We start from the raw sequence: 25946 nt of genomic DNA on the forward strand, positions 1-25946 counted from the left end.
AATCCCACTTGTCTCGGAAATGATTTGTAGATGTCAATGGCCCTGGAGCTGTGTCTTAAACAAGTTCAGCAGATGAAGGATAATGGCACATAAAACAAGGAGAGTGACACGGGTCACTTTGGATCATACAAAATGACAGAAATCCATGCTTTATCCTTGAAATATGGGTTATTTAAGGGATTTTATCCCCAAATTTTCTTTTCCGATTGGTTTTGATTTCCTCTTGTTGTTTCCTGATTGGTCTCCTTCCTTGCTTCTAGGTGAAAATAAAATCGGATCAGGTCACGAGAAAGGTTGATCTTAGGTGTTCAACTCAACATCATCCCTCGACTTTGATCTGGAAATGTTGACAGAATTTCGAAACCTGTGCTTGTATTTTTGATCATTATATTCTCTATTCTGACATTTTGGAATGTTAACTGTTGTTATGTATGTAAACCTCTAGGGGATAACCCACACCGAATTGCCCCTTGATCTAGTTAGGCGACCCCGCACCTCCTGACCTTTGTCGTGTTCCTTTGTCTTCAGTCAGTCGTGCGTTATCTGTAGTAGAACTTAGACCTGGAGGCACAACATTACGTATTGTATTGTATTATCACACAGTTACGTTTCTATTATAATAAAGTTAATTATATACGTTAACAAGTAATCGTTTATTTTACGAACGCAACAACTGCTGAACGCGATGTTTTTCTTTCGTGAAACCTCCCTGTTTCCCTACTTAGTTTAACTTTGATCATTTGTATATGAGTGTCAGTGTCAAAGTTCAAACTCTTTGGCCCGACACCGATCTATTGCTTAACGTGCGTCGGAGTCGCATTTGGGACTCACTTTGTTTACTTTTGTGTCACATTCATTTATTACAATTTCTTTTCTTCTATTTTAAAATATTACTTTTTATTTAATAGGCATTGGATGAATTTGCTACTAAATTGATTGAAGGACAGCATTATGCTGCTGATGATGTAGCACACAGAAGAGAAATGGTAATGCATTTAAATATTTGCAGAATGAAAAATTTGAATTTTGTTTAACTAGATAATGTAATTTGTTATACATTTAAAATCTAATACATTAGTTATTGCTACTATCAGTTAATGTAACCTTGGTGCCAAGATGGCAGCTCGTCTCTGATTTCTGCAAGGAAACAGTGGGACGCACATTCTAACCTAACCTAACCTATTCTAATAATTTGGTTGCTGGTAACCTATTCTAATAATTGTGGTAATTTATTAGAATAGGTTAGGTTAGGTTAGAATGTGCGTCCTACTGTTTCCTTGCTGGAATCAGAGAAAAGCCGCCATCTTGGCACCAAGGGTTACATTAACCCTACTATCTTTTCAAGCTTTTAGAACGGCGAGGTAATTTGTTAGACAAATCAGCTTTTCGAAGAGCAATGTTAGAGGATTCGTATCGATTTCAACACTTCGAGCGTGACTGCGACGAAACAAAAGGATGGATTAACGAAAAATTAAAATTGGCTACAGATGAAAGTTTTACAACAGTGAGTAATTAAATTAAATTACATCATATATTATTAATAATGCATTGATTTCTGATGTTGTGATTTTCAATTAGGATACGAGTAACATCAGTGGTAAACTCCAAAAGCATCAAAATTTCGAACAAGAACTTAATGCGAATAAAAACAGGGTTGATGAAATAATTAGTACAGGACAAGAACTTACAGAAACACATCATTTTGCTTCAGAAAGAATCGGGTAATAAAAAGTTGTTTTACAATATATCTATTGTACGTAAGAAAGTAAAGTTTTAGTTTAAAATTTTTAACAAAATTCAATATTTAAAATATGGCAAAAATAGAAAAATTTGCACTGCTTCTTTTAGGCTTGTTTCGTTTTGAACAGGTTTTAGTATGTTTTCTTTTCTATCTTTAAACTAAACCAGATATTTGTCACACAGTTACATTCATTTTTAGAGTAAAATCACTTTTAGAAGAGTAAAAAATTTTATTACGAGGCTTAATCCGATTAATCTAAAGTGCTTAATCGTATAATTTCGTTGGATGGTCATTTTTTGTAAATCAATTGAAGGCTCAGTCTGTCCAAAATAATCTTTGTTAACCACCATTTAATTACTTCGCGTGTTCCAGAATACAAACCTTTGATGACCGAACCTTCATTTTTAGGCTACTTGGCTGCCAAGTTTAGAAGCATTCCTTTAAAAAGTAAAGTAGCCTAAAAAGGAAGGTCCGGTCATCGAAGGTTTATATTCTGGAACACGTGAAGTTAATAACTGGTGGTTACCAAAGATTTTTTGGACAGACTGTGTCTTCAATTGATTTATATAATCTAAAGTGGTTCAGCTAAAGATGGAAGTATTCGAATTGAAAATATCCGATTGCAAAATTTCTTAGTCTCAGGAATTTGTGCTTGATGATTGAATGTTTTTTTAGATGTAATTCTTCTGAACTCAATCACAGCAAACAATCCGCTTTGTGTATTCGAAACCTAGTGTCTTGCTCTGCTGTCATAAATTCTAATTGCATCACCAAACAATCATCAGGCTACAACACTGCTAATTTAATAATTAATATTAAGTAATTTGCTGCTAGAGGTAGACGTTAGGTGCCATCTTTTAACTAAATTAATAATTATAATTTTTTAATAATTTATTAAATAATTTAGAGCCATCTGAAAGAAAAGAACTGACCCGGGGATCTTGAACCCGCAACTTGCTTTCTATGCAGTATGCTTGCCACTTGTGCCACTTGGACCATGAGCAAGCCTTCACTTCCAGATGTATTTAAATTTAGATATAACCGTATGTGGTTAATCATGGTGCCGGATGGGGATGACAACTAAGTACATGGCCTAAGTACAACTCCACAACGGCACTCAGTCAGTTAACGTTTTACCCGGCAAGGTATATATATGAGTATAACAAACATTGCAAAGCCTGATATGTATATAGAAACATTACCAAACGATTGCCTAAATAATCAGGCTATAACCTGATTATAGCCCAATTATTTAAACAATTGTTTGGTGATGTTTCGACATGTACATAGATCTAGATCAGCACGTCAGATTTTATGAGGATGCAATGAGAAAGAATATTATATTACAGGATAATGTTCGTATTATTATTCCATGTCAGACTTGTTGAATGGTAGCTGATGTAATTTGCCTTGAGATGTGCACAAGCCAACTCAATTCCCCAATGATTATATTAAATACGATAGCAACACGTTTCTGTAAAGCATAACTATCTTTCAAATGTTTTCAATATAATCATACGAACATTTTATTGACATAAATGTATATTCTTTGTATTTTGATTATATATATTTGTTTGTTTGGAAATTAGAAAAATTTAATGTTTGTTTCCTATAAATTCTTTTAGCCAACGACTAACAGAAATTGTTCAGTTATGGCAAACGTTGGTCGAAGTTACTAAAAGGAAGCGCGACAAGCTTGCCGAAGCAGCCGCTCAGCAGCAATTCAATCGAAGTGTCGAAGATGTAGAAATTTGGTTGTCCGATATCGAAAAACAGCTTAGTTCTGACGATATTGGAAAGGTAACTATAAATTTGTTTAAAAATTTAAAAAAAAATAACCAGTGTTGAGGTATTGAAAATCCTTAGAGTGATCGGTGCTGGATAGAATCTGGATTTTCAAATATACATATAAATTAACATTTTAATATTATAAACTTCAAATACACTGTAATTCAAGTTTAGGTGTCTTAAGTTTAAGCTAGTATTTCATAAGGAATGTAGGAATACTTATAAATATTTAAAATATAATTTACAGAATCACTATATTTAAACAGAAAGTATATTAATCACCAGTAGAAAATCAAAAAATTATGAATTCTGGATGAATGTTGGAAAATCAACAATGCAAGACTGCAAGAACATCAACAATGAAGGGGGTTAATATTCCATTTTTTTTTTAAATATAAAAACATTGCGAAATATCTTCACTTTCTTTCTATTGTTTACACCAGTGACAGTCCAATAGAAAGTGAAGATATTTGCCATGTTTTTATATATTTTAAGAAATTAAACACTACTGTCCAAGGTTTTAAACATTTACTTTAATTTCCATTTTTTGACGCCTGACTGCGTTAGTCATGGCCCCGAATATGCGAATCTACATGCTCCACATTTTACTTATTTGTACACAACGTATAAAATACAAACTCTGTATACATTTAATCAATATATAATTTTTTAAACAGTTGAGAAAATTTTTTATAACAGACATAAATACAAAAATTTTAATGTTTTTTCTATTTTTATAATTTGTAGAAATACAAATTATATTAATTTTTAAATGAAATTGAATCATATATTTTTCTTAAGTACACATTACTTAAAAGTTATTTAATCTTTTATTTATTTGTTAAAATTGATTTATTTTAAAGGACTTGACAAGTGTTCAAAAATTACTCAAGAAACATTCTTTGTTAGAAATTGATGTCACTTCTCATCAGGTAAATATATTTTTTTTAGAGATAAATTGTAAATCTCAGGGAACCTTATGGATAATCTTGTTCGAATTAGTGGCATAGCGAATGTAACTGGCGCCCGGGGCACGACACTTTATTGGCGTCCCCCCCCCTCCAGAAACACAAATAGTTTGTTTTGGAGATCATTTGGGCTCTCCCTCTGCAACTGGCGCCCGGTGTATGATACGCTCCCTTGCGACCCCCTCGCTATGCCACTGGTTCGAATCAACTGTATTCTTTATAAAATTTGATTTTATTACTTGCATAAAAATATTTAATGTTTTTATTACTTTATTTTACAGTTTTTTAACTGTGAAATCGAAAAATTCTATCATTAATTTGACACGTAAAAATTTTTATTCTTGCCTTAAAATATGAAATAAGGCTGCGAGTCACATTAAGTAATTATTATAGTTTAATTAGTTTAGTTTTAATTAATTGTTTAGAATATAATTAAAAGTGGCGGAATTATATCTCGTTGTCAGTTTTATAATATTGGAAAGTTATACTAACAATAAGGGAGTATTTATTAATTACACGTGTCGTTTTTGAGTTTGTTCTGACTCCCTTTTGTATACAGTGACGTACTTTTGGCAAAATCCCTCCCCTTTAATTATATATACAGTATTTCGTAGACTCCTGACATTGAAGAAATGACCCAAAAATGTACCAGAAATATTTTCTAACTAGTAGTTTATTCAATGACTAGTAAGTAAACTTATAAGAACAAATTCTTATGCCACTAAAAGCACTTGAGAAAGTCCATGTAGATAATGTTTGACTTGGCTGGATGACTGAATGGTTAAGTTGGCACTACTGCTCTGGAGAACAGGATTAAATTTGGGAGTAGTCTGCATCCATAGGCTGTTCCATTGTGGGCCTGGCCAAACCTGTAATGGACTTGCTAAAAAGAGGCCCTCTTAATGCCCACTGGGCATTAAGAGGGCCTCTTTTTTTTATAGTTTTAAATAATTTTATGTTGTAAAGAAATCAGATCAATCAAATAACGAAATCTGAAATTGTAGGATCGGATCGAAGGAATCGAAATTCAAGCAAACCAGTTTTTGATGCAAGGCCATTTTGATTCGGAAGCAATTAAAAACAAATGCGATAAATTAGTCGAGCGATACAGCGCTTTAAAACAACCAATTGCAAATCGAAGAAAGAAACTAAATGGCGCTTTAAAATTGCGTCAATTATATCAAGATATGGAAGACGAAGAAGCGTGGATATTGGAAAAAGAGCCAGTTGCTGCTTCAACAAATAGAGGTAGGAATGAAAAATTTTTAATTCATTTTTTAATTTAATAATTAATAAAATCATTATTTAATTATAGGAAGAGATTTATTTGGAGTGCAGAATTTAATCAAAAAACATCAAGCGGTATTAGCCGAAATAATTAATCACGAAAATCGTGTTCGTACGGTATGTCAGACTGGTAAAGAAATGATTTCGGAAGGTAAATATTAAAATATATGTGTAATAAAGAATACCAAATTTAAAATAAAATATTTATTAAATTTTTATCTTTGTTAAATGCTGCATTGATTTATTGTATTTTAAATTTTATGTTGCCTCATGTTGTATTGTTTGCTTTATTGTGTTTTATACTGTATACTGTATACTATATACTCATAAAAATGCATTTAAAATTGCATTTTTATGAGTATAAAGAACATTAAAACATGATGTAATATAACAAAATAAACATTATGAAAGCCTTTCAGTAGGAAGGAAATAAACTGTTTAATTAATTTGAATGTGTTCAATCATTTTAAATGATGATCCTCAGGCAACCAAACACCAATTATAATGGAGTAAAATGTATAAAATGATAAAATGAAGAAAAAATTTTACAATTTTGTCATTTTATACACTGTATTCTGTAAAAAATATTTTTCTTTTTTACTTAATTAAAAGTTAAAATCAATAAAATGCACAATATGTTTCGTAATTTATCCATTTTTAGTCCCCTTAAATTAAAATTTTTAAAGTTATAACTGCTTGCCAGTGGACTTTATAAACTTAGCGGAGAGTTTACAATAAAAGGCCGGCCGTGCCAGATAAAATTGTTGTTCCTGTGGCATAAAAATGGACAAATTATGAAAATTTTGTGCTTTCTTTATATCAATTTTAATTAAATTTGATTCTGTTGTATTGAATTGCCCAAGGATAATCATTGAAAAAACTGAAGATGTTTGCATTAATTAAACAAACTGTTTATTTTGTTGCTGATAAAATGTTTTTATGGTGTTTATTTGGTTGTATTTTTATACGACAGTTTATTATGATTTAACACTGTAATATATTATAAATTATTCTATAAAGTCAGTTTTAAATTAATATATACGGATACTACAGAAGAAATATTATCGAATAGGTCATTTTGCTTCTGAAGAAATTGAAAAGAAAGTTCAGAAATTCATTGAAACATGGAATCAATTTAAAGTAAGTTTTCAAATTATAAAAACTGTAAAACAAAGTTATATCTAACAAAATATGTTACTTTTAGGACAAAGCTCTTCAAAGAAAGCAAGATTTAGAAGATTCACTTCAAGCACATCAGTATTTTGTAGATGCAAATGAAGCAGAATCTTGGATGAAAGAAAAGGAACCATTAGTAACTAGTCAAGAATTTGGTAAAGATGAAGATTCAACTGAAGTAAATGATTTTCAAATATAATATAATATTTTCTTCTAATAAACATTTAAATAATGTCAAAGGATTGTTACTATTTATGTAGAGTTTATTGAAGAAACATGAAGCTCTTATGGCTGATTTAGAAGCTTTCAGTAATACAGTAGTGGCATTAGATTCTCAAGCGAAGTCCTGTAGGGTAAGTATATAAAGTTTAAAATAAAATTTTATTAAGAAAGGTTAAAGCAAAGTAAAAACTTAAAATTTATTACACAATAAACGTCTTCTACTATTAACACTGTAGTGAATGACACAAAGTCACAAAGGAAAACCTTGTGGTTGTTCATATCGAGAGATTTGTACGTACGCGAACAAACGTTATAAATAGGAACATAAAAACTTATATATACAATTAAATATTCCTTTATTTCTCTCGGAACACGGTTCTTTTCTTTATTATTTACAATTGATCCCAACTCGAGTATCCTCACTGGGGAAGGGGTTGCCACTTATTCGTGTACAAGCGATAATACACATGCGCGTAACATAAGATCTTTACAACCGACTTAAAAACTAAACTTATAACTACCTTAAAACTAATGTAATAGGGAAACGGATAGACTTAGGAAAGATAGAAAGTATATAGAAATAGACAGAAAGTACCCGGGTTCACAATCGATTGATACACTCGGGGAAGTACCCTTCCACAATGGTGGCCTTTCCTCCTCCTTATTCGGCTGTTCGTCCTCGCTGTTCTCCTATTCTCTCGGCTCTCTCTGGCCCTCGTGCCTATTTTTCTGTGGCCTCGACGGTCCTGCAGCCTCCTTTCTTTCTCTCTCTTTCGAGTCTCGAACGCTGCTTTTCATCTCCATTCCTCTCGAGGTCTAGCCAAAAAGTGTCCCTTGTCCCACCACTTGGCCTTCAGGGCTTCTTCGCCTTCTTTTGTTCTCCCTTAGTTCTTAGAAGGGGTAATCCTGCCCTCCAGCAATAACGGTTAGATCGTTGAGACAAAGAAGAAAGGAACAGAAATAAGAGAATAGAAATGAAAGAAGGAAGATAGAATATATATATATATATATATGTATTTACAACTTATGAACTAAACAAAAAAATAAACAAGAAAACAATATGGCTGACGGCCACAACCTTTTAACAGCGTTATATTGGACAGAGAACCAACTAACATTTTTGGCCTCCACCAAGGCCTTTTTCAGGTTTCAGGTTTTTTGAGGAATTCAAACGAAGACAGGCAGAGGGGTGAAATGCGACACGTACTATATTTATATCCCAGGCATCATCGTTCTGGCGGTCTGGAGGGGGATGACATTTAGTTCTCAACCCGAAGAAGGCCTTGGTGAAGGCCGAAAACGTTAGTTGGTTCTCTGTCCAATACAACACTGTTAAAAGGTTTTCGTTTGTGACTTTGTGTTTAAAATTTATTTCTTACAAGTAAAAGTTGGTGCTATTTTTACTTGTTAAACACTTGAAACTGCTTATTTGAGACCAAAATTCTTTACTTTATTGAAAAAACGTTTTAAGCTTCTATCAAGTCATCCTCAGTTTCAATCTTTCTACAAATGTCTCAAAAGAAGGAACCAAAACTCCATTACATTTATTATAGAACATTTGTTTTGGAAAAGTGAGGCATTTAAAATCTGAGGTTTTGCCGTACTGTTCTATATCTTTGTTATATTTTAAATGTATAATGAACATGTTTTGATTTTTTTAAAACCTAGTAATTATAGACAATGTACTGTTTATTCTAGCAACAAATCACCCCAACAGTTGATGACTCGGGTAAAGAATTTGTTATTGCTCTATATGACTACATAGAGAAAAGACCCAGAGAAGTATCAATGAAAAAAGATGACGTTCTTACGCTTTTAAACAGTAATCACAAAGTAAGTTTTATTTATTGAATCTAATTAATTATAAGAGCTTATTTTTTGTTATTGTTTTTCTATTTTTAAAAAGTATGATAAATAATAATAAATAACTGTAGAATAATTTTAAAATTTTCTGTTATTAAGGATTGGTGGAAAGTAGAAATAAACGACAGGCAAGGTTTTGTGCCTTCGGCTTACGTCAAGAAACTCGAAGCGGGCGTATCCGAAAGTCAACAGAGTCTTACAGATTCTAATAGTATTTCAGCACGACAAGCTCAAATTGCCACACAATACAACAATCTAATGGAGAAAGGAAAGGAAAGAAAGAAAAAATTGGAAGACGGAGCTAAAGGATATCAATTAGTTCGAGAAGCTGCGGAATTAGCTCAGTGGTTGAAGGATAAAGTTAGGTGTTTGAAGAAACTCGGAGTCTTTATTAATATGTCTTAAAATTATTATATTTTTTTACGACTAATTTCTTTAAAATTTCAGGAACAAGTTGCTCAGATCAAAGATGTCGGAGAAGATCTCGAACAAGTTGAAGTACTACAGAAAAAGTTTGACGATTTCAGTTCTGAATTAAAGGCAAACGAAGTTAGACTTGCCGAAATGAACGAAATTGCAACACAGCTGTGTAGTTTGGGACAACCCGAAGCAGCAGTTAAGATTCAGGCACAAGTAGAAGTAAGAAAATTGGAAAATTAATATTATTTATATTTAATAACAAGTATTATTAACTGATATTACATATGTACAGGATCTGAACACAAGATGGCAGAATCTTAATGATGTAACTTCAGAAAGAGCAATGCAGCTTAGCACAGCTCATGAGGTTCAGCGTTTTCACAGAGACGTTGACGAGACAAAAGATTGGATACACGAAAAAGACGAAGCTTTGAATAATAATGATTGCGGTCATGATTTGCAAAGCGTGAAAACGTTACAAAGAAAACACGAAGGTTTGGAAAGGGATCTTGCGGCTTTAGCCGACAGGGTACGAAATAGTATTTTTTCTCATAATTTAATTTTATAAATTATTGATATTATTCCGATACCTTATTCTTTGATTTTAGATACGGCAATTGGACGAAACCGCTAGTCGATTAATGCAAACTCATCCCGATTCGGCCGATACAATTTACGGTAAACAAAAGGAAATAAATGAAGAATGGTCCCAATTGATTGCTAAAGCCACAGCTAGAAAAGAAAAATTAATGGATTCTTATGATTTGCAAAAATTCTTATCAGACTTTAGGTAAACGTTTATATTTTAAAAAATATTTGATAAAAAACTGTACTGTATTAATATAATAATGATTCATTCATAACTCATTTGCGATTCACAGGAAATTGAGAAAACTTATGATATTTATAACGATTAAGTTTACAAATTAAGATTTCAAACATATTTATACTTTTATAAAATGTTTGCCAGTAAAAATTATGAGTTTAAGTTCCAGTTTTAACGTTTCGTATATTTTATTAAATTGGAAATAGATATAATTATTTATGGCAATAATTAGGAAATGTAAAATAATGTAACAATTAAGAAATATGTAAATTACAATGTTATGCTTTGTACGTAAAAGTGGAGTCAGAGAACGAGTGTATGGTTTAGAAAGGAATATTGAGAATGCAAATTATGAAAATGTGATCACGTATGGAATAATTAAATTAAGTTAAATGGTTGCAACATTTCTATCTAATAACATTCTGTTAATATTTGCCTCGGGTTGGATTCTGCAAGAATTTGCAAGGCCTCTTCATTCGCCTACATTCGGGTAGCTCCGTCTGGGTGATTTTCTGAGGCCGACATCCCAGATTGAAATTTTACAAACCATCTACAACACTTCTATCTACTCGGTCCATTTGTAAACGTCATTGATGCTCCTCGTATTCCGAGCTGCATCCAACCTCTACGGAACTCTCAAAGCATCAAGTGGTTGATGTGTATTTTGTAAAAACTCATAGTAGACTGAATCATAAAATGAAATAACTATGCAACCAGGGTATAAAAAATGTGACACCCCTGTCCCCGCTTCCATTATATGCATTCAAAGTAAGGTGCACCAAGAAAAATAGATGTTTCATAGTCGAGAACCCAATATCAAACCTAATAAGAATTTCTTATAATCTGAAATCGATAGTCGTTTATGATTTTGTATTATTTGTTTAAATTAAATTATGTTAATGCTTGTTTGGTAGTAAAATACAAAATACATGAAATATAGTTTCCTGTATAACAGTTAGTATTGACAGGGAAACAAGATTTACAGGGGCATTCATGCACTACAAAAGTAATTTAGTAATAAAATTAAGTTAAAAAAATACTAAAAATAATATATAATATAATAAATAAGTATAAATGAAGGATTTATAAAAGTGTAATTAAAATTTATTTAAAAGTTTTTTAAAAAGTTGTTATAGTAAATTCAACGATTAAACAATTATAACAGTTATAAAAGGTATGTATTATTTTATTTGTAACCAGTAAGTTTCAATTTTAATTCTTCTTTCAGAGATTTAACAACGTGGATAATAAATATGAAAGCTTTGGTATCATCAGAAGAACTTGCTAATGATGTAACAGGAGCAGAAGCATTATTAGAAAGACATCAGGTACTTTAGTATTGTGATACAATTCATGTTTGATAATAAAAAGTTTCAATTAAGCTATTTTATACAAGAGCTCAAACCATACGTAAAGAGCTACTCAGAACGTTTTTACTTCGGACATCATAACGGCTTGATGTGGTTACCCTTCATAACGCAACACACCTACAGCAGATAGCCACATTCCCATCACACATTGATCAGCATGTCTGGTATGATGATTTCAGCAGTCGCAACAATGTTACATCTCAATTCGGGCAAGCTGGCAGATAGCCACGACATATACACATGATCCATCTTTCAGCCTGCCTAACTTACAGTCAGTTCTGAAGACTGCAATTGTTACAATTGCTTGAAGTAGTTGATTATGAAGATTCTATTGACTCCATTTTATATTGTAAAATAATACACTACTACTAATAAAGTCAAGGAGTCAAAACTTTTATTTGTAGCCTTTATAGTGGCTTAAATTAAGATCTAAACTTTTTAAATAAATCACATTGAAGATTAATAGATATTGATATCAAATACATTTTATTTCAGACCTACCGTTCAGAAATTGATGCACACTACGGCATTCCCCAAGTACGTATATCAGAATGTATGTTTTTATACATACGATTTATAATAATAAATATTAAGATAAGTATAAAATCTCTTACAGGAAAATCGTGCAGATGTTGATGCAAGATCTGGAACATTCCAAGCATTTGAAATGTTTGGACAGCATTTATTACAGAGTGGTCATTACGCAAGTATAGAAGTACAGGAAAAGCTTGAAAAAATGAACGAGAGTAGACAAGAATTAGAGAAGTAAAATAATAATAATTTTGTTAGATAAATGCAAAATTTTTAAAATATTTATCATTATTATTATTCATTTTTTGGCTATGTTACTATTTATTTATTACTGTTTACTTTCTTATTTTCAAAAAAATGTTTTAGGGCTTGGATTGCTCGTAGAGTCAAACTCGATCAGTGTTTAGAATTGCAGTTTTTCTACCGCGATTGTGAACAAGCCGAAAACTGGATGGGCAACAGAGAAGCATTTTTGAGTTCGGATGAAACAGACGTCGAAACGTTAATTAAAAAACACGAGGATTTTGACAAAGCCATTAATGCGCAAGTAATGAATAATTATAATTCCTTCCTTACATTTACATAAAACACTAAAATCAGTTTTAATTTCAATATTATTTATCATCTAATGAAAATTTTTAATTTTTAAAACATTCTATTATAGGAGGAAAAGATTGCTACATTAGTATCAATGGCTGATCAATTAATATGCTCTGATCACTATTCCACAGATGATATCAATGATAAAAAACAACAAGTTCTGGACAGGTAAATATTAAAATTATAGATTCCTTTCTACAATTAAAAGTTTTAATTATAATCTTAAATTTAATTAGGTATTATAAGAAATGATACTAAAGTATAGTTTAGAATTTCTGCATTATTTGAAAGCTGAGTGAACTTTGTGAACAGATTATAATGTCTTTATGTAATGTGCTTGTGAAACTGATTGTTGTGATAGTGCAAGCGGTTTCTCTGATTATGTAAACAATAAAAAAATTATTTTTATTTGCTTTTTTCCACATTGATACAATACAAATCTATTGTATCCAGTACAATATATTAACTATAGTCTCACACTTTGTCCGAAACTTACAGTTTCACAAAACTCTTATATCTAGACATAAGTTTATATGACTAATAAGGTAGAAAAAGGTGAATGTGGGCCAGCTCGATGGAGTTCGATGTTCTAAAAATTTATTAGGGACTCATTGGTGATCATTTCCTTATACTTGTATATGCTTGGTTCTTTAAACTATACTCTATAGATGTTTAGAACATCCAATCAGTCTTAATAGTAGGAGACAAAGATGAAACACTTTTCATCTCTAGTTGATATTGCTGTTTCCTTTTCCTTTGGTCTCTCATCATGTCTCTATGTGGATCCATTTTTTCTTTTTAGTCTGTTTTCTCTTCTCCCTGTATTTTGTCTGACAGGTCTTAGTCTGGAAGATGTGCACCATAACCAACATGAGAACTAAAAGTGCCAGTTTAATGGACCTGCACTCATATATATATATATAGTAAAAGAGCAACTCCTCTCTAGGATGTCATCAATCCATCTCCACCCTTATATAATCTATTCTGAAACCTGGAAAAAAGAAAACTTCTAGAATACAGAACAAAGAACAGAGTTGAGAAAGTGTCAGGTGGGAAATAAAAAAATGATTAGAAACTACCTGTGGCATAATGATGTTACACCACATACTAATACCATTGGAATATCAAATCTGTATTTGTACACAGGATTTTTGTATATTTTTTTCCTGACCAATCATTTCCACAACATTATTACTTCCATTTTTATTGACAGGGAATCTTCTACTGTTGGGTAAACAAATGTAAATATTACTTGTGAGCAGTTGCATGAGGAATTACAAATTACAAATTAGAGTTAGTGATGCCATAAGCTGGAAGTGCTTCTGCATCTAACATTACTCACAGATATTCTGTTAAATTAGAAATGATTTTACATATTGAATTTTGAGTTTGATAAAATACAGTACATGCTCCTCACTTAATGCTATCAACTTAAATTAACTTATTTGTTTCAATTGCAGACTAATTGAGAAAAAGGATTACTATTTTTAAATATCTTAGAACTAAACATTTTATTCAGCAGCCCTAATAAATATATAATGATAAAGATTTTAATAAATTGATATTTGATAGCTAAAATTACTAAATTTTTCATATATTTTATCAGATGGAAACATTTAAAGCAAGGTTTAATTGAGAAACGTTCAAAACTCGGAGAATCGCAAACTCTGCAGCATTTCAGCCGAGATGCTGATGAAATCGAAAATTGGATTGCAGATAAATTACAGATGGCAATTGATGAATCTTATAAAGATCCAGCAAATATTCAGGTATGATAGTTTATTTAAAATTTGATTAGATACGTTACTTCTAATACACTCTGTTGCAAAATAATTGACATATCTTAAAACCAGTGTGCAAAAGTAGTCAAATTTTGCACATGAAATGGGGTGGTAGAAAATATAAACAATTCATTTCGGTATTACATCACGTGGATACATCATTAAAGAATGGTTTCATCACAAATTTTACAAATCAGAAAATGGCAAATCCAGTCTGACAATTAATGCTAAATGACCAGTTTTGGAGATAGCTTTACAACTTAATAATATGCAACATTAATGATGAAACTGTTCTTGATTGATGTATCCTTCTGCTATGATATTCAGGGATGTAGCCACATGCAATGAAATTTCCCAGAGTATTACCATGATCTTTCACCCTCTTATTCTACTTCAAAATATAAATCTGTAAAATGTAAAGAAATTAAATTTAAAATTTGACATATGGATAGCCATTTATGAGTTGTTGGAAGAGCTGTTGAGTAACAAAACAATACATTGTCAGTTTGTGTGGGGTTGTCATTTTACATAAACAATCTGATCAGAGTATTATGGTGGGATCCTCTTAATGAGGCCCCACGTCGAGTGTAAGCCTGCTGGAAAAGGGACGAGTCAAGTGATAGAAAGTACAGGAGAGTTTCTCTAGCCTCAAGACAGACCAAAGATAGTTTGTTTATTTTTTATTTTATTTCACTGTTATTTTTTAATGAAAATATGTTAGACATTTATCAAATTTTTTTGAGACCCAAAGAATTACTTGCACTTTCTAGAGAAGGCAAGTCCTGGGCCTGGCCAAATCCAGTAAAAGGCCCACAGGGCATAAAAAATTCATAAAAAATAACAAAAAAGATATTAAAATTAAATAGTAATTATTCATTTTAACAGTTTTGTAACTTTAATTATAACAAATTACATCAGTCTTTAATGGTTGCTTTTTTATAGAGTAAACATCAGAAACAACAAGCTTTCGAAGCCGAATTAGCTGCCAATGCCGAAAGAATACAGTCCGTATTAGGGGCGGGACAAAATCTAATCGATAAAAAGCAGTGTGCCGATTCAGAAGATGCCGTACAAGCGAGATTAAAAAGTATAACGGAACAATGGGTGTATCTTACCACAAAAACAACCGAGAAGAGTATAAAATTAAAGGAAGCAAACAAACAAAGATCTTTTAATGCTGCTGTAAAAGATATTGACTTTTGGCTGGGAGAGGTAAATAATATAATTCAATGATAACAGATAAATTAATTTAATTCCAAATTTTATTCAAATGACAATACTTTTTAGGTCGAATCTCTATTGAAATCCGAAGAAGCCGGAAAGGATTTGACTTCGGTTCAGAATTTAATTAAAAAACATCAGATGGTCGAAGCCGACATTACTACTCACGAGGATCACATTCGCGATATGAATAATTTAGCACAAAGTTTGGTCGATTCCGGTCAGTTTGATGCTCCGTCCATTCAAGAAAAATGCAATAATATAAATGAACGTTTCGAAAGAATTAAAACTCTAGCTGCCTACAGAAGAGCGCATTTGAACGACGCAAATACTCTACATCAATTTTTCCGCGATATCGCGGATGAGGAAACCTGGATTAAGTATGCGAGGTTATTATTTATATATTTTATACCATTATATATTAAACGATTAATTTTAATGTAGAGAGAAGAAATTATTAGTGAGTTCTGATGATTACGGTCGAGAATTGATGGGAGTGCAAAATTTACTCAAGAAACACTTACGTATCGAAACAGAATTGGGATCCCACGAACCAATTATTCAGGCCGTTCAAGAGACAGGACAACAACTGATGGCTGAATCAAAATTGGGAATACCTGAAATAGAACAAAGATTAGAAGCTCTCAGGAATTCTTGGAGAGAATTGAAAAAGGTAAAGTTTTGATTTTAAGATTTAATAGAATATTCTTTATGAAAATAATATATTATATTACACAAAAATTTAATTTTAGATTGCATCCGACCGTGGAAATAAATTAGAGGAATCTTTACTCTACCATCAATTTTTGGCTAAGGTAGAGGAAGAAGATGCCTGGATTTCAGAAAAACAACATTTATTATCTATAGAAGATTATGGAAGTACTATGGCAGCAGTACAGGTTGGTCCAATTTATATCTCTGATTTGGTGATTATGTTAACTCATCTTGTTTATACTGATATAATTATTTCTTAGACCGAGGATCTATTTGAGAATAAAATTAATAGGCTTTTTCTTCTTTTGTTTTGAAGATCCAGGGCAACTAAAAACTTATCAATTAAAAAAATTAATTTATTGATAAAAAATCGAAAGTAATAGCACTAAATTAAATAATAGCATCTGGTATAGTAAGAAATATACAGTGGAACCCCAATTATCTAAGCTAATCTGGACTGATGCTTAGTGCTATGTTTTGGCAACACCATTGCCTCATAGTTTGTATGTATTGGCAAGACTATTGCCTCAGAGTTTAGGGTTATATGAAACGGTTAATAAAGAGACCCATCTTACTTTGTCTGGCCAGTATCCTACATATAAATGAAGTGCAATAAAGACAATTGTAAAGAGCCACAAACTTGTTCTATTTGTAGTAGTTGACGCAATACCAGGGTTTAACAGATGACTGCAGCCATTTGGGATTAAAAGGTTACCATAACATGCTTCCTATCTCAACTCATTGTGATAATAAAGATGAAGACATAGATATTTATTAAAGATACAATGATACGTTGACAATTTACTGACACACTGACAGTAGCCGAACAGAGAGGAGGTGTGCAGTTGGGATCTGGATGTGAGTCATTCATCCTGCCTCAACAGTCATCACTTCTTTACCATTTATTTAGTACAGCTAAGGTTAAAACACAAATTTAATCAAATTATTTGTCATTTAAAACATCACATAATAATCTATGAAATTTAAAGTTAAAAATATAAATAAATATTTTTAAAATTATTAAATAGTAAAGCTCTAAAAGTTTAATTTTAAAATAGTTTTAATAAATGAATAATTTAAGATCATGTTTATATTGCAAAATTATTAAAAATTATCTACTCTGCAGGGTTTGTTAAAGAAGCATATAGCATTTGAAAGCGATTTTGCCGTTCATAAAGAAAGGTGCGCAGGTATCACTTCTGCTGGGGAACAACTGATTGCTGCAGGAAATCATCATTCAAAAGTAATATCTCAAAGGTTGCAACAGCTTCAAGACAGAATGAATAATATCGAAGAAAGCGCCATCATCCGTAAAGGGAAACTGTTGGATAATTCCGCTTATTTACAATTTATGTGGAAAGCAGACGTCGTAGAAAGTTGGATAGGTTACTTCATTTTTATATTTTTGTTAATATTATATAATAAGCTATAATTTATACAAATTTTTTATGCTGAAAATAGGATTTAGTTGTTAGAGAATAGTAAATAAATATAAGACAATATGTTTTTCTTACTTTTAGTTAGTTATCATAGTAAATATTAGATTGGAGATAAATTTATTTAAATTAGTTTATAATTTGTGATATAATTTATTCTTATTTACTATTTTTTGTAAGTTTTTTAAGTTTATTTTATTGATTTTTTTTATTATAGCTGATAAAGAAAACTGTGTTAATTCTGAAGATTTTGGTCGAGATTTAAGTTCTGTCCAAACTCTTCTAACGAAGCAGGTTGTTTTTAATCTTATTTAATAATAATATTTATTTTTTATTAATTACAAAATTATGTTTTTATGCTATCTGATTTTATGTTTATAATAAAACATATTTTAAATTTATAGTACAGTAGAGCGTCGATAAGTGGAACCAATTGGGAACTGGTGTCCTTCCAGTTAATGATTTGTTCCAGTTTCCGACTTTGTACGAAAAAATACATTAACCTGTTCTGATGTTCAAATTTTTCTCCGTTGCGTGTCGCTTCGTGTTGAATTTTCGTCGATTTTAAGCCTAACGAAAATTTTTATAATAATCATCGAGGCTATCGTATCGTTAAAAATTATTTCTGCATTTTGTACAAACAAAATAAATATATTAAAGAATATAAAAAACATGAAAATTATACTTTAGAAGTAAATTTAGTATCAAAAACATTCAATTCAGCACGACACAGTCCGACTGAAAATCGTTCCACTTTCCGGCCATTCCACTTACCGACGTTCCACTTATCGACGCTCTACTGTAATTACAGTAAAACCTCACTAAACTGAACTGTGTTAGCTTCAAGTTAATGCAACTTTGAGTTGTCTGCAGGTCCTGGGTATACATAATATGGCTTTGTTAAGTTGAAACTGTACTTTCAACTCGAACCTGCTTTTCCGTGTACTCTCCACTCTTTGATATGTCCATGATCTTTAGTTTTTTTCTTATATTCTGTGTGAATGGAGACAATTAACATAAAACACTACAGCTCCATGCTGACCACAACACCATGACAATGCACTCAAAGGCACCCCAAACTGTATACAGTTTTGAAATCATTCTGTGAACAGATTCTTGAGAAATGGCTCGATAATGAAAAATCTACTGCCACACAAATATTTGAGAAAATCAGGTATTAAACCCAATTAAACCGAAACTCAAAGTCGGGAATTTTTTATCCCTTAAACTTCAATTTAATGAGGTTTTACTGTGATACAAATAGAAATTATTTTCAAAACTGTTCACAATTTAAACATATTCCATTGAAATCAATTAGAAAACGTCATATAAAATAAAATTTAATTATTATTGAAATATATAAAACTCTACACAGCGAGTCATCATTTAACGTCATCAACAAGTTCTTCAAAACTGAGACATTACGCAGGAATGACTTATAATACCATAGACTAAGTGATATAAACACTATCCTCTGAGGGAGAGGAAGATGTAGAAATAAAGCATCTGATTGCACATACAGATGGTCAAAAAGTCAGGATATGCAGAGAAGTGTTGTTATGAAAACTAATGAACCAAGAATATGTCTCCAAAATAGATAGGCAAATTGAACTAATTTAAAACTTTTCCTGCCCTTTAGGACTTCCTCTTGCACATTCTTTGCTGCATGTTTCTGAAAAAAACTTTTCCCATTCCAGACTTTTGGACTTTAATGTACAGTGCAGGCCATAAGATTATAATAGAACTGCCTGCATTTTTTCTACATTTAGCTATGATTAGGTATGAAAATACTTATCATTATGTCAGAACTGCTTCACATATAGCTTATATCAGTAGTAGACTACACCATTCAGATATTTCTAAGTACTCTATGATGGTGATTTAACAACGAAGCCACTCAGCAACATATTTCTTGGAAGGTATCTCTATCATTAAGCAATGCACGTCTCTATAACGAAACTTTTAAATTTAAAAAACTAGAATAAAATTTCTTACCTGTATAATTCAAATTTAAAGTATGAATAAGAATGATTCTTCTCAAAATTTAGAAACAAAAGTAAAGTTTTACACATTATAAATTTAAGATAATTTTTAAAAAAGGTACCATAGTAGAAGATAAATCTCTGAAGACAACAAAGAAGCATAGGAAGAGGCAACATTAATAAAAAGCATTTTAAATTTAAATGCAACGCGAAAATGGCTCATAACTTAATGAAAGATATCAACATTAATCATACTTTAATTTAAACTAAATTTTTCATATCTGGTTTCAATTTTAGTAGTCTTTTGCCCCTGTACATCAATTTTCTCCCGGTAGCAATCGAGTCATGCCAGTTATCTAACTCTGTTTTCGAGAAAATTTTTGAATTGAAATTGCCCGACTTTCAGCCTGAAAGTTCATATATAGTTAATTGGAGCCTATGGCCAATAAATTTTCACATCAGGTTTTGATTTTTATCCATCTAACTTCATTATCAAGAATTACAAAGGACAGAAACGCAGATAGGAACTGTAGGAATGTATAGATGTGCAATTTAAAAATTGCAGTCCAATTAGCGATACTGTAGCTTTTAGATTCTTAGGAAGTTATTTTTCTCTCATAGATTTCTGTAAAATTTTTAATTTTCAATTTGTTAATAGTTGTATTTTAATTTAAAAAATTGCTTTTATGATTTTTAATGATATAAATATATTAATGAATAAATTCGAACAAAATATAACTTATTTATTACAGGATAGTTTTGATGCTGGATTAATGGCATTCGAGCAAGAAGGAATACAGGCAATTGTACAATTGAAAGAGCAATTAGTGGCTGCAAATCATAAACAAACACCAGCGATTATAAAGAAACTCGACGATGTTATGGAAAGGTAATAAAATTCTACAAATATAATTAATTTTATTAACAGATTGTAATTATTTTCAGATTCGTTGTGATGTTTAGAATGTAACACATCTACAGTAATGTAAAAATATAATATAACTCGCACGTGTCATTTAATAATTAAAAAATAATACTAACTGGGCCTAAAAAGTCAAGATTTGTAAAAGTGTTGTATATTTTTAGAGTTAAAATTATCATAAAATATAAGTCAGAATTTATTATAATTAAATTTTGCATTAATTAAGTGCAATTTCTAATCATATTTTAATTTTAAAAAATCGCTTCCAGTCTAAACTGGAAGTTTGCATATAGTTAATTGGGGGGCCTCCAGCCCCTAAGCTTTCAATATCTGGTCTCAATTTTCAGCTGTTTAACTCTGTTCTCAAGATTAAAGAAAGAGAGACAGACGTGTGAATGACAGTGGGAATCTATAAGTATGTGATTTGAAAATTGCGGCTTGTAAGACTGGATGTTTCTTTTCAGAAATTAGGAAAACTGGTTAGACTTGCATGACTGGTTATGTGACAAAGGAACAAAGATTACACAAAAGATAACACTGACTTGACTCATAGAAGGTTAGCGCTGAAAAGGGGGGTTTAAAATGAGATCACTGTCACTGATTGTTTCCCGAAGGGTCAGCAGTGCCACTGACCTTTTATTATGTAACAGGAAAAATATTTACAAACATAACCACGACACAATGTGTTGTATGTATTGATGTCATAATTATTTAACAGTAAATTCAATCGTTGATATTAACATAGCCCAGTAATACTTGTTAGCTTTGTTGATGCTATCATAAAAACCAAATAAGCTAGATAAATAAATTTATATAAAGCATTGATATAATAGTAAAGAATAAAATGTGAATAGGGTGATTTGTGGTTGTTCGTAACGAGAAATTTGTAAGTCCGCAAATAAACGTTACAAATAGGAACACAGAAACAAATATTTGTGTATGATTGAATATTCCTTTAATGCTCTCCGAACACGGTTCTTTTTTTGTTTGTTACAAAGATCCTAACTTGACAGATTTATACCCTAGTATCCACACAGGGAAAGGGGCTGCCTCTTATTCTTGTACAAGTATATAATACATGTGCACCTAACACAAAACCTTGATGACTTAAAAACTAATTTTATGGCTACATTAAAACTAATATAATGGAAATGGATAGAATTAGGAAAGTATAGAAAGTATAGAGAAACAGATAGAAAATACCCGGATCCACGTTGATTGATCAATATCCTCAGGGAAATGCCCTTTCACAATCGTGATCTTTTATTCTTCTCTACTGATTCAGCAATTTGTTATAGAGGTTCTCCGACTCTCTCGGTGTTCTCTAGTCCCTCGTGCCTCTTATTTTCTGGCCTCGACAGTCCTCTCTTATACCTGCAGTCCTCTTCCTTTCTCTCTCTTCTGAGTCTGGATCACTGCCTTGTATGTCCGTTCCTTTCGAGGTCCAGCCAAAAAATGTTCACCTCTCGTTTTTCGTTTTGTCTCAGGCTCTTTTTTCTTTTGTCTATTCTCCCAAATTCGGGAAAGCCCTAATACCCTATTCCTTTGTTTCACCCTTGGTTCTGAGAAGGGGTAATCCTTCCCCTCAAGTAGTAACGGTGGACATAGAAAGTTCTCAAAGACAATAGAAAGGAAATCCAAACTTAAAAAATCCCAAAACTTCAAATTTTATGATTTTTATAAGAATGTGCTTTCAAATTAGTATATATTTAATGACATATTTATTTCTATGAATGCCTAGATGGAAAAAATTATTGGCGGCATCTGAAGTACGGAAACAAAAATTACTTCATATGTTGAGTCAGTTTAAACATGTAAGTATTTGAATTAAACCCTTCTCTGCCTCTAGCATTTTTTGTATTTACAATATTTTGACTAAATAAATAATAATAAGTAATAAATTTAAAGAAGTATGTTTTTACTTTATTATATATCAGGAAGCTGTCTCAAGGGCAATAATGCTGTAACATTAGAGTTGATCCCGTTGATTTTGATTTAAGGAATCTTACATTCAGTCGATTGAAATTGTCCCATCATTTTATGTGCACGCAAGAATGACAGGAAAAAAATTAATTGAGAAAAGCGCATTGAAAGATGAAAATCTAACTATTGAAGTAGAAAAATATCCCATTTTATACAAACTTAAGGAAAAGACTACAGAATTGTTGATACTTGGTTGGCTAATTGTTAGAGTTAATGTGTGCGTACGAATACTTGCATACAATATAAAGGAACGGGAAGCTTTACCTTGAATGTGACATAAAGGCCAATGCACACAGGTTGCAAAATTAAGACGCCAGTAAGTATCAATCATCTCTTATGGCCTTGACAATCAACGAAAGTCGTTGGTTAATCCTGCCATAGATGCTCATTGTCGTCTTAGTTTTGTTGCTCATGTGCATCAGCCTTAAGAAGTGCCTGTTGAATGTATCAGAGAAAATGGAAATTAAAGGCAAATACATTTTATCAGAAAAAGTGCAGAAGTAGTGACACTTTCATCTTTCCGAATTCTTTATATAGATCTTTTCAAAATTAAATTTGCTGTATAGATATATTATCAAAGACAATAAACTAATCTCGATGAAATTACAAACACTTACTTTATGAAGTTGAAGTAATAAATAGAACTTAATATAAATTAATCATCAAAATTATGTTAATTACAAAGTAATTTTTACATTATGTAGATCGAAGAACTCTTCTTAGCTTTTGCCAAAAAAGCATCTACATTTAATAGTTGGTTTGAGAATGCAGAAGAAGATCTAACTGATCCTGTAAGATGTAATTCAGTAGAAGAGATAAAGGTTTGATAGTTTTTAACAGGTTGATTTATTAAAGCAAAATATCAATATGAAATATAAAAAAAATTCTTTTTTAGGCACTTCGTAAAGCACACGCTCTTTTCCAATCATCGTTAACTACCGCTCAAGGAGATATTCAAGCACTGGCTGCTTTAGATAAACAAATAAAAAGCTTCAGTGTTGGAGCTAATCCATATACATGGTTTACAATGGAAGCATTAGAAGAAACATGGCATAATTTACAAAAGATAATTCAAGTAAGCATGATTTGTAAAGTAACTATCTATCTGAATTTGCAGAGTGTAAATAATAACATATATACAGTAGGCTCAGTATTAATAGCCAAATTTTAATGGATTAACTAATGAGTCTACTAGAAAACAAACATTTTTAGAAACAGTTACATTATTATTGTATAGTCATTGAATTTCTTAACAACTAGACACTTCTACATTAGATATTTAACTCACAAAAACATTTGTAAGCAGCAAAAAAACACTTTAAACACTGATGTTTCCAGTGTTTTGAATAGCGAGGTTGAGGCCAAAGTTTTAAACGTGAAAACGTGTACGTCGGACGTTCGGCGCCACTTTCCTGTAAGCCTAGAAGTTTGGCAATGGCGTTTGGAAAGTCAGTGGAATCATGCTCGACATTCCAAACGCCATTGTCAAACTAAGCTTACAGGAAAGCGGCGCCGAACTTCCGACATACATGTTTTCACGTTTAAAACTTCGGCCTCAACCTTGCTAATGACTTTCTACAAATTACGTAGAATAAATCAAACATTCAAGAACACATAAATAATTAAAACAGGGAATCCTGAACATTTCAAGTGATTTCGTTCAATAAAATAATTTTAAATGATCAAATTGATTTCAAAAATTATTGCTTGATTTATTCTATGTGACCTGAAGAAGTCATTGAAAATGACCAAACATATTAGCGATTAAAGTGATTTTTGCTGCTTACAAAGGTTTTGGCGAGTTGAATATTGCATTCTATATTTAAATTAATTTTATGAAAAGGAAGAAATAAAAATATAGATGCTACACGATTAATAACTAAGAAAATAAAGAATTATCAAATAATAATTATAGAAATTTTAATGTTATGAAAGGAGAGAGATGCGGAATTGTTAAAAGAATCGCAAAGACAAGAAGAAAATGACAGATTAAGAAGAGAATTTGCTAAACATGCTAATATTTTTCACCAATGGCTTTCTGCTACAAGGTATGAGATTTATACGCATTTTATTTGTAATATAATCTATAAAATGTTATATTAAAGCCAAAGTTTTATTTTCATATCACAAGAATGTGGCTTTTAGATGGGTAAGTATACATTTAATGTTTAAACATTGAATAAATACTTAAAATCGAATTTTATTTACTTATTTATTTAACAAATGAATTAGTTCGGCTATGCTGGAAGGATCCGGATCTCTAGAAGTGCAATTGGAGGCTACTAAAGTAAGTCATTCAATTACCTTCTCAATTGCTACAATTACAATATTCGTTATTTATTATACCATATTTCATGTAATTATATAATTTATTTATTATCAGTTCATAAAGTTTATATATTTGATCTTATCTATATGAAACGATTATAATCAAGCACGCAATATTATATAATTTTGACTTTTATGACAAAGAAAGTGGTCAATTTTTCATGTTAACACAATATAATATTTTATGTATTATTACTCAATTACTCAAAAAAAAATGTAATTAACGTGCCAATTTTTTATTGCAAAATACAAAATGTATAAATCAGATAAACTTTAAAGATTTCCTTTGTTATTTATAACTAAATAAAATTTATAAAGTACATTTAACTTTTAATTAGAGAAAGTTAATTGAAGTGAAAGCGAAGAAAGCCGACCTGAAAAAGATTGAAGAATTGGGAGCCATTCTAGAGGAACATTTGATTTTAGATAATCGTTACACCGAACATAGCACGGTTGGATTAGCGCAGCAATGGGACCAACTTGATCAGTTGGGGATGAGGATGCAACATAATTTAGAACAACAAATACAAGCTCGGTAAGTCCTTATTATATATTTTATATGAGAGAGCTTACGACGGATTATTTTACTTCTTCTATCTTTGAAATTTGTTGAAATCATATTAAAATATAAGAACATATCAGAACATTTCATTATTTAAATTTCAAGGGTTTATTGCTAAGTTGCATAAGTGAACACTATGTACAAGGTGTCACTTAAGTCTGAAACCGCAGGAATTACATGGATCTTTGTTTATTATTTTACAAATAAAGCATCATATTAAGTAAG

At 31.2% G+C, this 25946-nt stretch overlaps 1 protein-coding gene across 3 annotated transcripts in view; it reads left to right on the plus strand.

The window, feature by feature from the left end:
• The window catches only part of LOC136981658 (spectrin alpha chain-like), a 58505-nt gene that overhangs the window by 21210 nt on the left and 11349 nt on the right, over nucleotides 1–25946 (plus strand). For all 3 annotated transcript variants that reach the window (XM_067277993.1, XM_067277992.1, XM_067277994.1), the window contains exons 14-48: nucleotides 909–986; nucleotides 1346–1504; nucleotides 1579–1721; nucleotides 3367–3541; nucleotides 4393–4461; nucleotides 5502–5745; nucleotides 5813–5935; nucleotides 6857–6924; nucleotides 6989–7138; nucleotides 7221–7313; nucleotides 8881–9015; nucleotides 9145–9405; nucleotides 9493–9684; nucleotides 9758–9994; nucleotides 10074–10255; nucleotides 11520–11619; nucleotides 12157–12198; nucleotides 12278–12426; nucleotides 12559–12739; nucleotides 12857–12960; nucleotides 14399–14561; nucleotides 15516–15785; nucleotides 15861–16174; nucleotides 16239–16467; nucleotides 16547–16693; nucleotides 17635–17893; nucleotides 18162–18238; nucleotides 20679–20815; nucleotides 22590–22662; nucleotides 23536–23652; nucleotides 23727–23906; nucleotides 24767–24879; nucleotides 24963–24980; nucleotides 25064–25118; nucleotides 25498–25694. In XM_067277993.1, coding sequence (XP_067134094.1) covers nucleotides 909–986; nucleotides 1346–1504; nucleotides 1579–1721; nucleotides 3367–3541; nucleotides 4393–4461; nucleotides 5502–5745; nucleotides 5813–5935; nucleotides 6857–6924; nucleotides 6989–7138; nucleotides 7221–7313; nucleotides 8881–9015; nucleotides 9145–9405; nucleotides 9493–9684; nucleotides 9758–9994; nucleotides 10074–10255; nucleotides 11520–11619; nucleotides 12157–12198; nucleotides 12278–12426; nucleotides 12559–12739; nucleotides 12857–12960; nucleotides 14399–14561; nucleotides 15516–15785; nucleotides 15861–16174; nucleotides 16239–16467; nucleotides 16547–16693; nucleotides 17635–17893; nucleotides 18162–18238; nucleotides 20679–20815; nucleotides 22590–22662; nucleotides 23536–23652; nucleotides 23727–23906; nucleotides 24767–24879; nucleotides 24963–24980; nucleotides 25064–25118; nucleotides 25498–25694 — 5234 coding nt within the window. The remainder of the gene's footprint in view (nucleotides 1–908; nucleotides 987–1345; nucleotides 1505–1578; nucleotides 1722–3366; nucleotides 3542–4392; nucleotides 4462–5501; nucleotides 5746–5812; nucleotides 5936–6856; nucleotides 6925–6988; nucleotides 7139–7220; nucleotides 7314–8880; nucleotides 9016–9144; nucleotides 9406–9492; nucleotides 9685–9757; nucleotides 9995–10073; nucleotides 10256–11519; nucleotides 11620–12156; nucleotides 12199–12277; nucleotides 12427–12558; nucleotides 12740–12856; nucleotides 12961–14398; nucleotides 14562–15515; nucleotides 15786–15860; nucleotides 16175–16238; nucleotides 16468–16546; nucleotides 16694–17634; nucleotides 17894–18161; nucleotides 18239–20678; nucleotides 20816–22589; nucleotides 22663–23535; nucleotides 23653–23726; nucleotides 23907–24766; nucleotides 24880–24962; nucleotides 24981–25063; nucleotides 25119–25497; nucleotides 25695–25946) is intronic.

Source organism: Centruroides vittatus, unplaced genomic scaffold, assembly GCF_030686945.1.
Source record: "Centruroides vittatus isolate TY-2023 unplaced genomic scaffold, ASM3068694v2 contig_786, whole genome shotgun sequence".
NCBI classification, from domain to species: Eukaryota; Metazoa; Arthropoda; class Arachnida; order Scorpiones; family Buthidae; genus Centruroides; species Centruroides vittatus.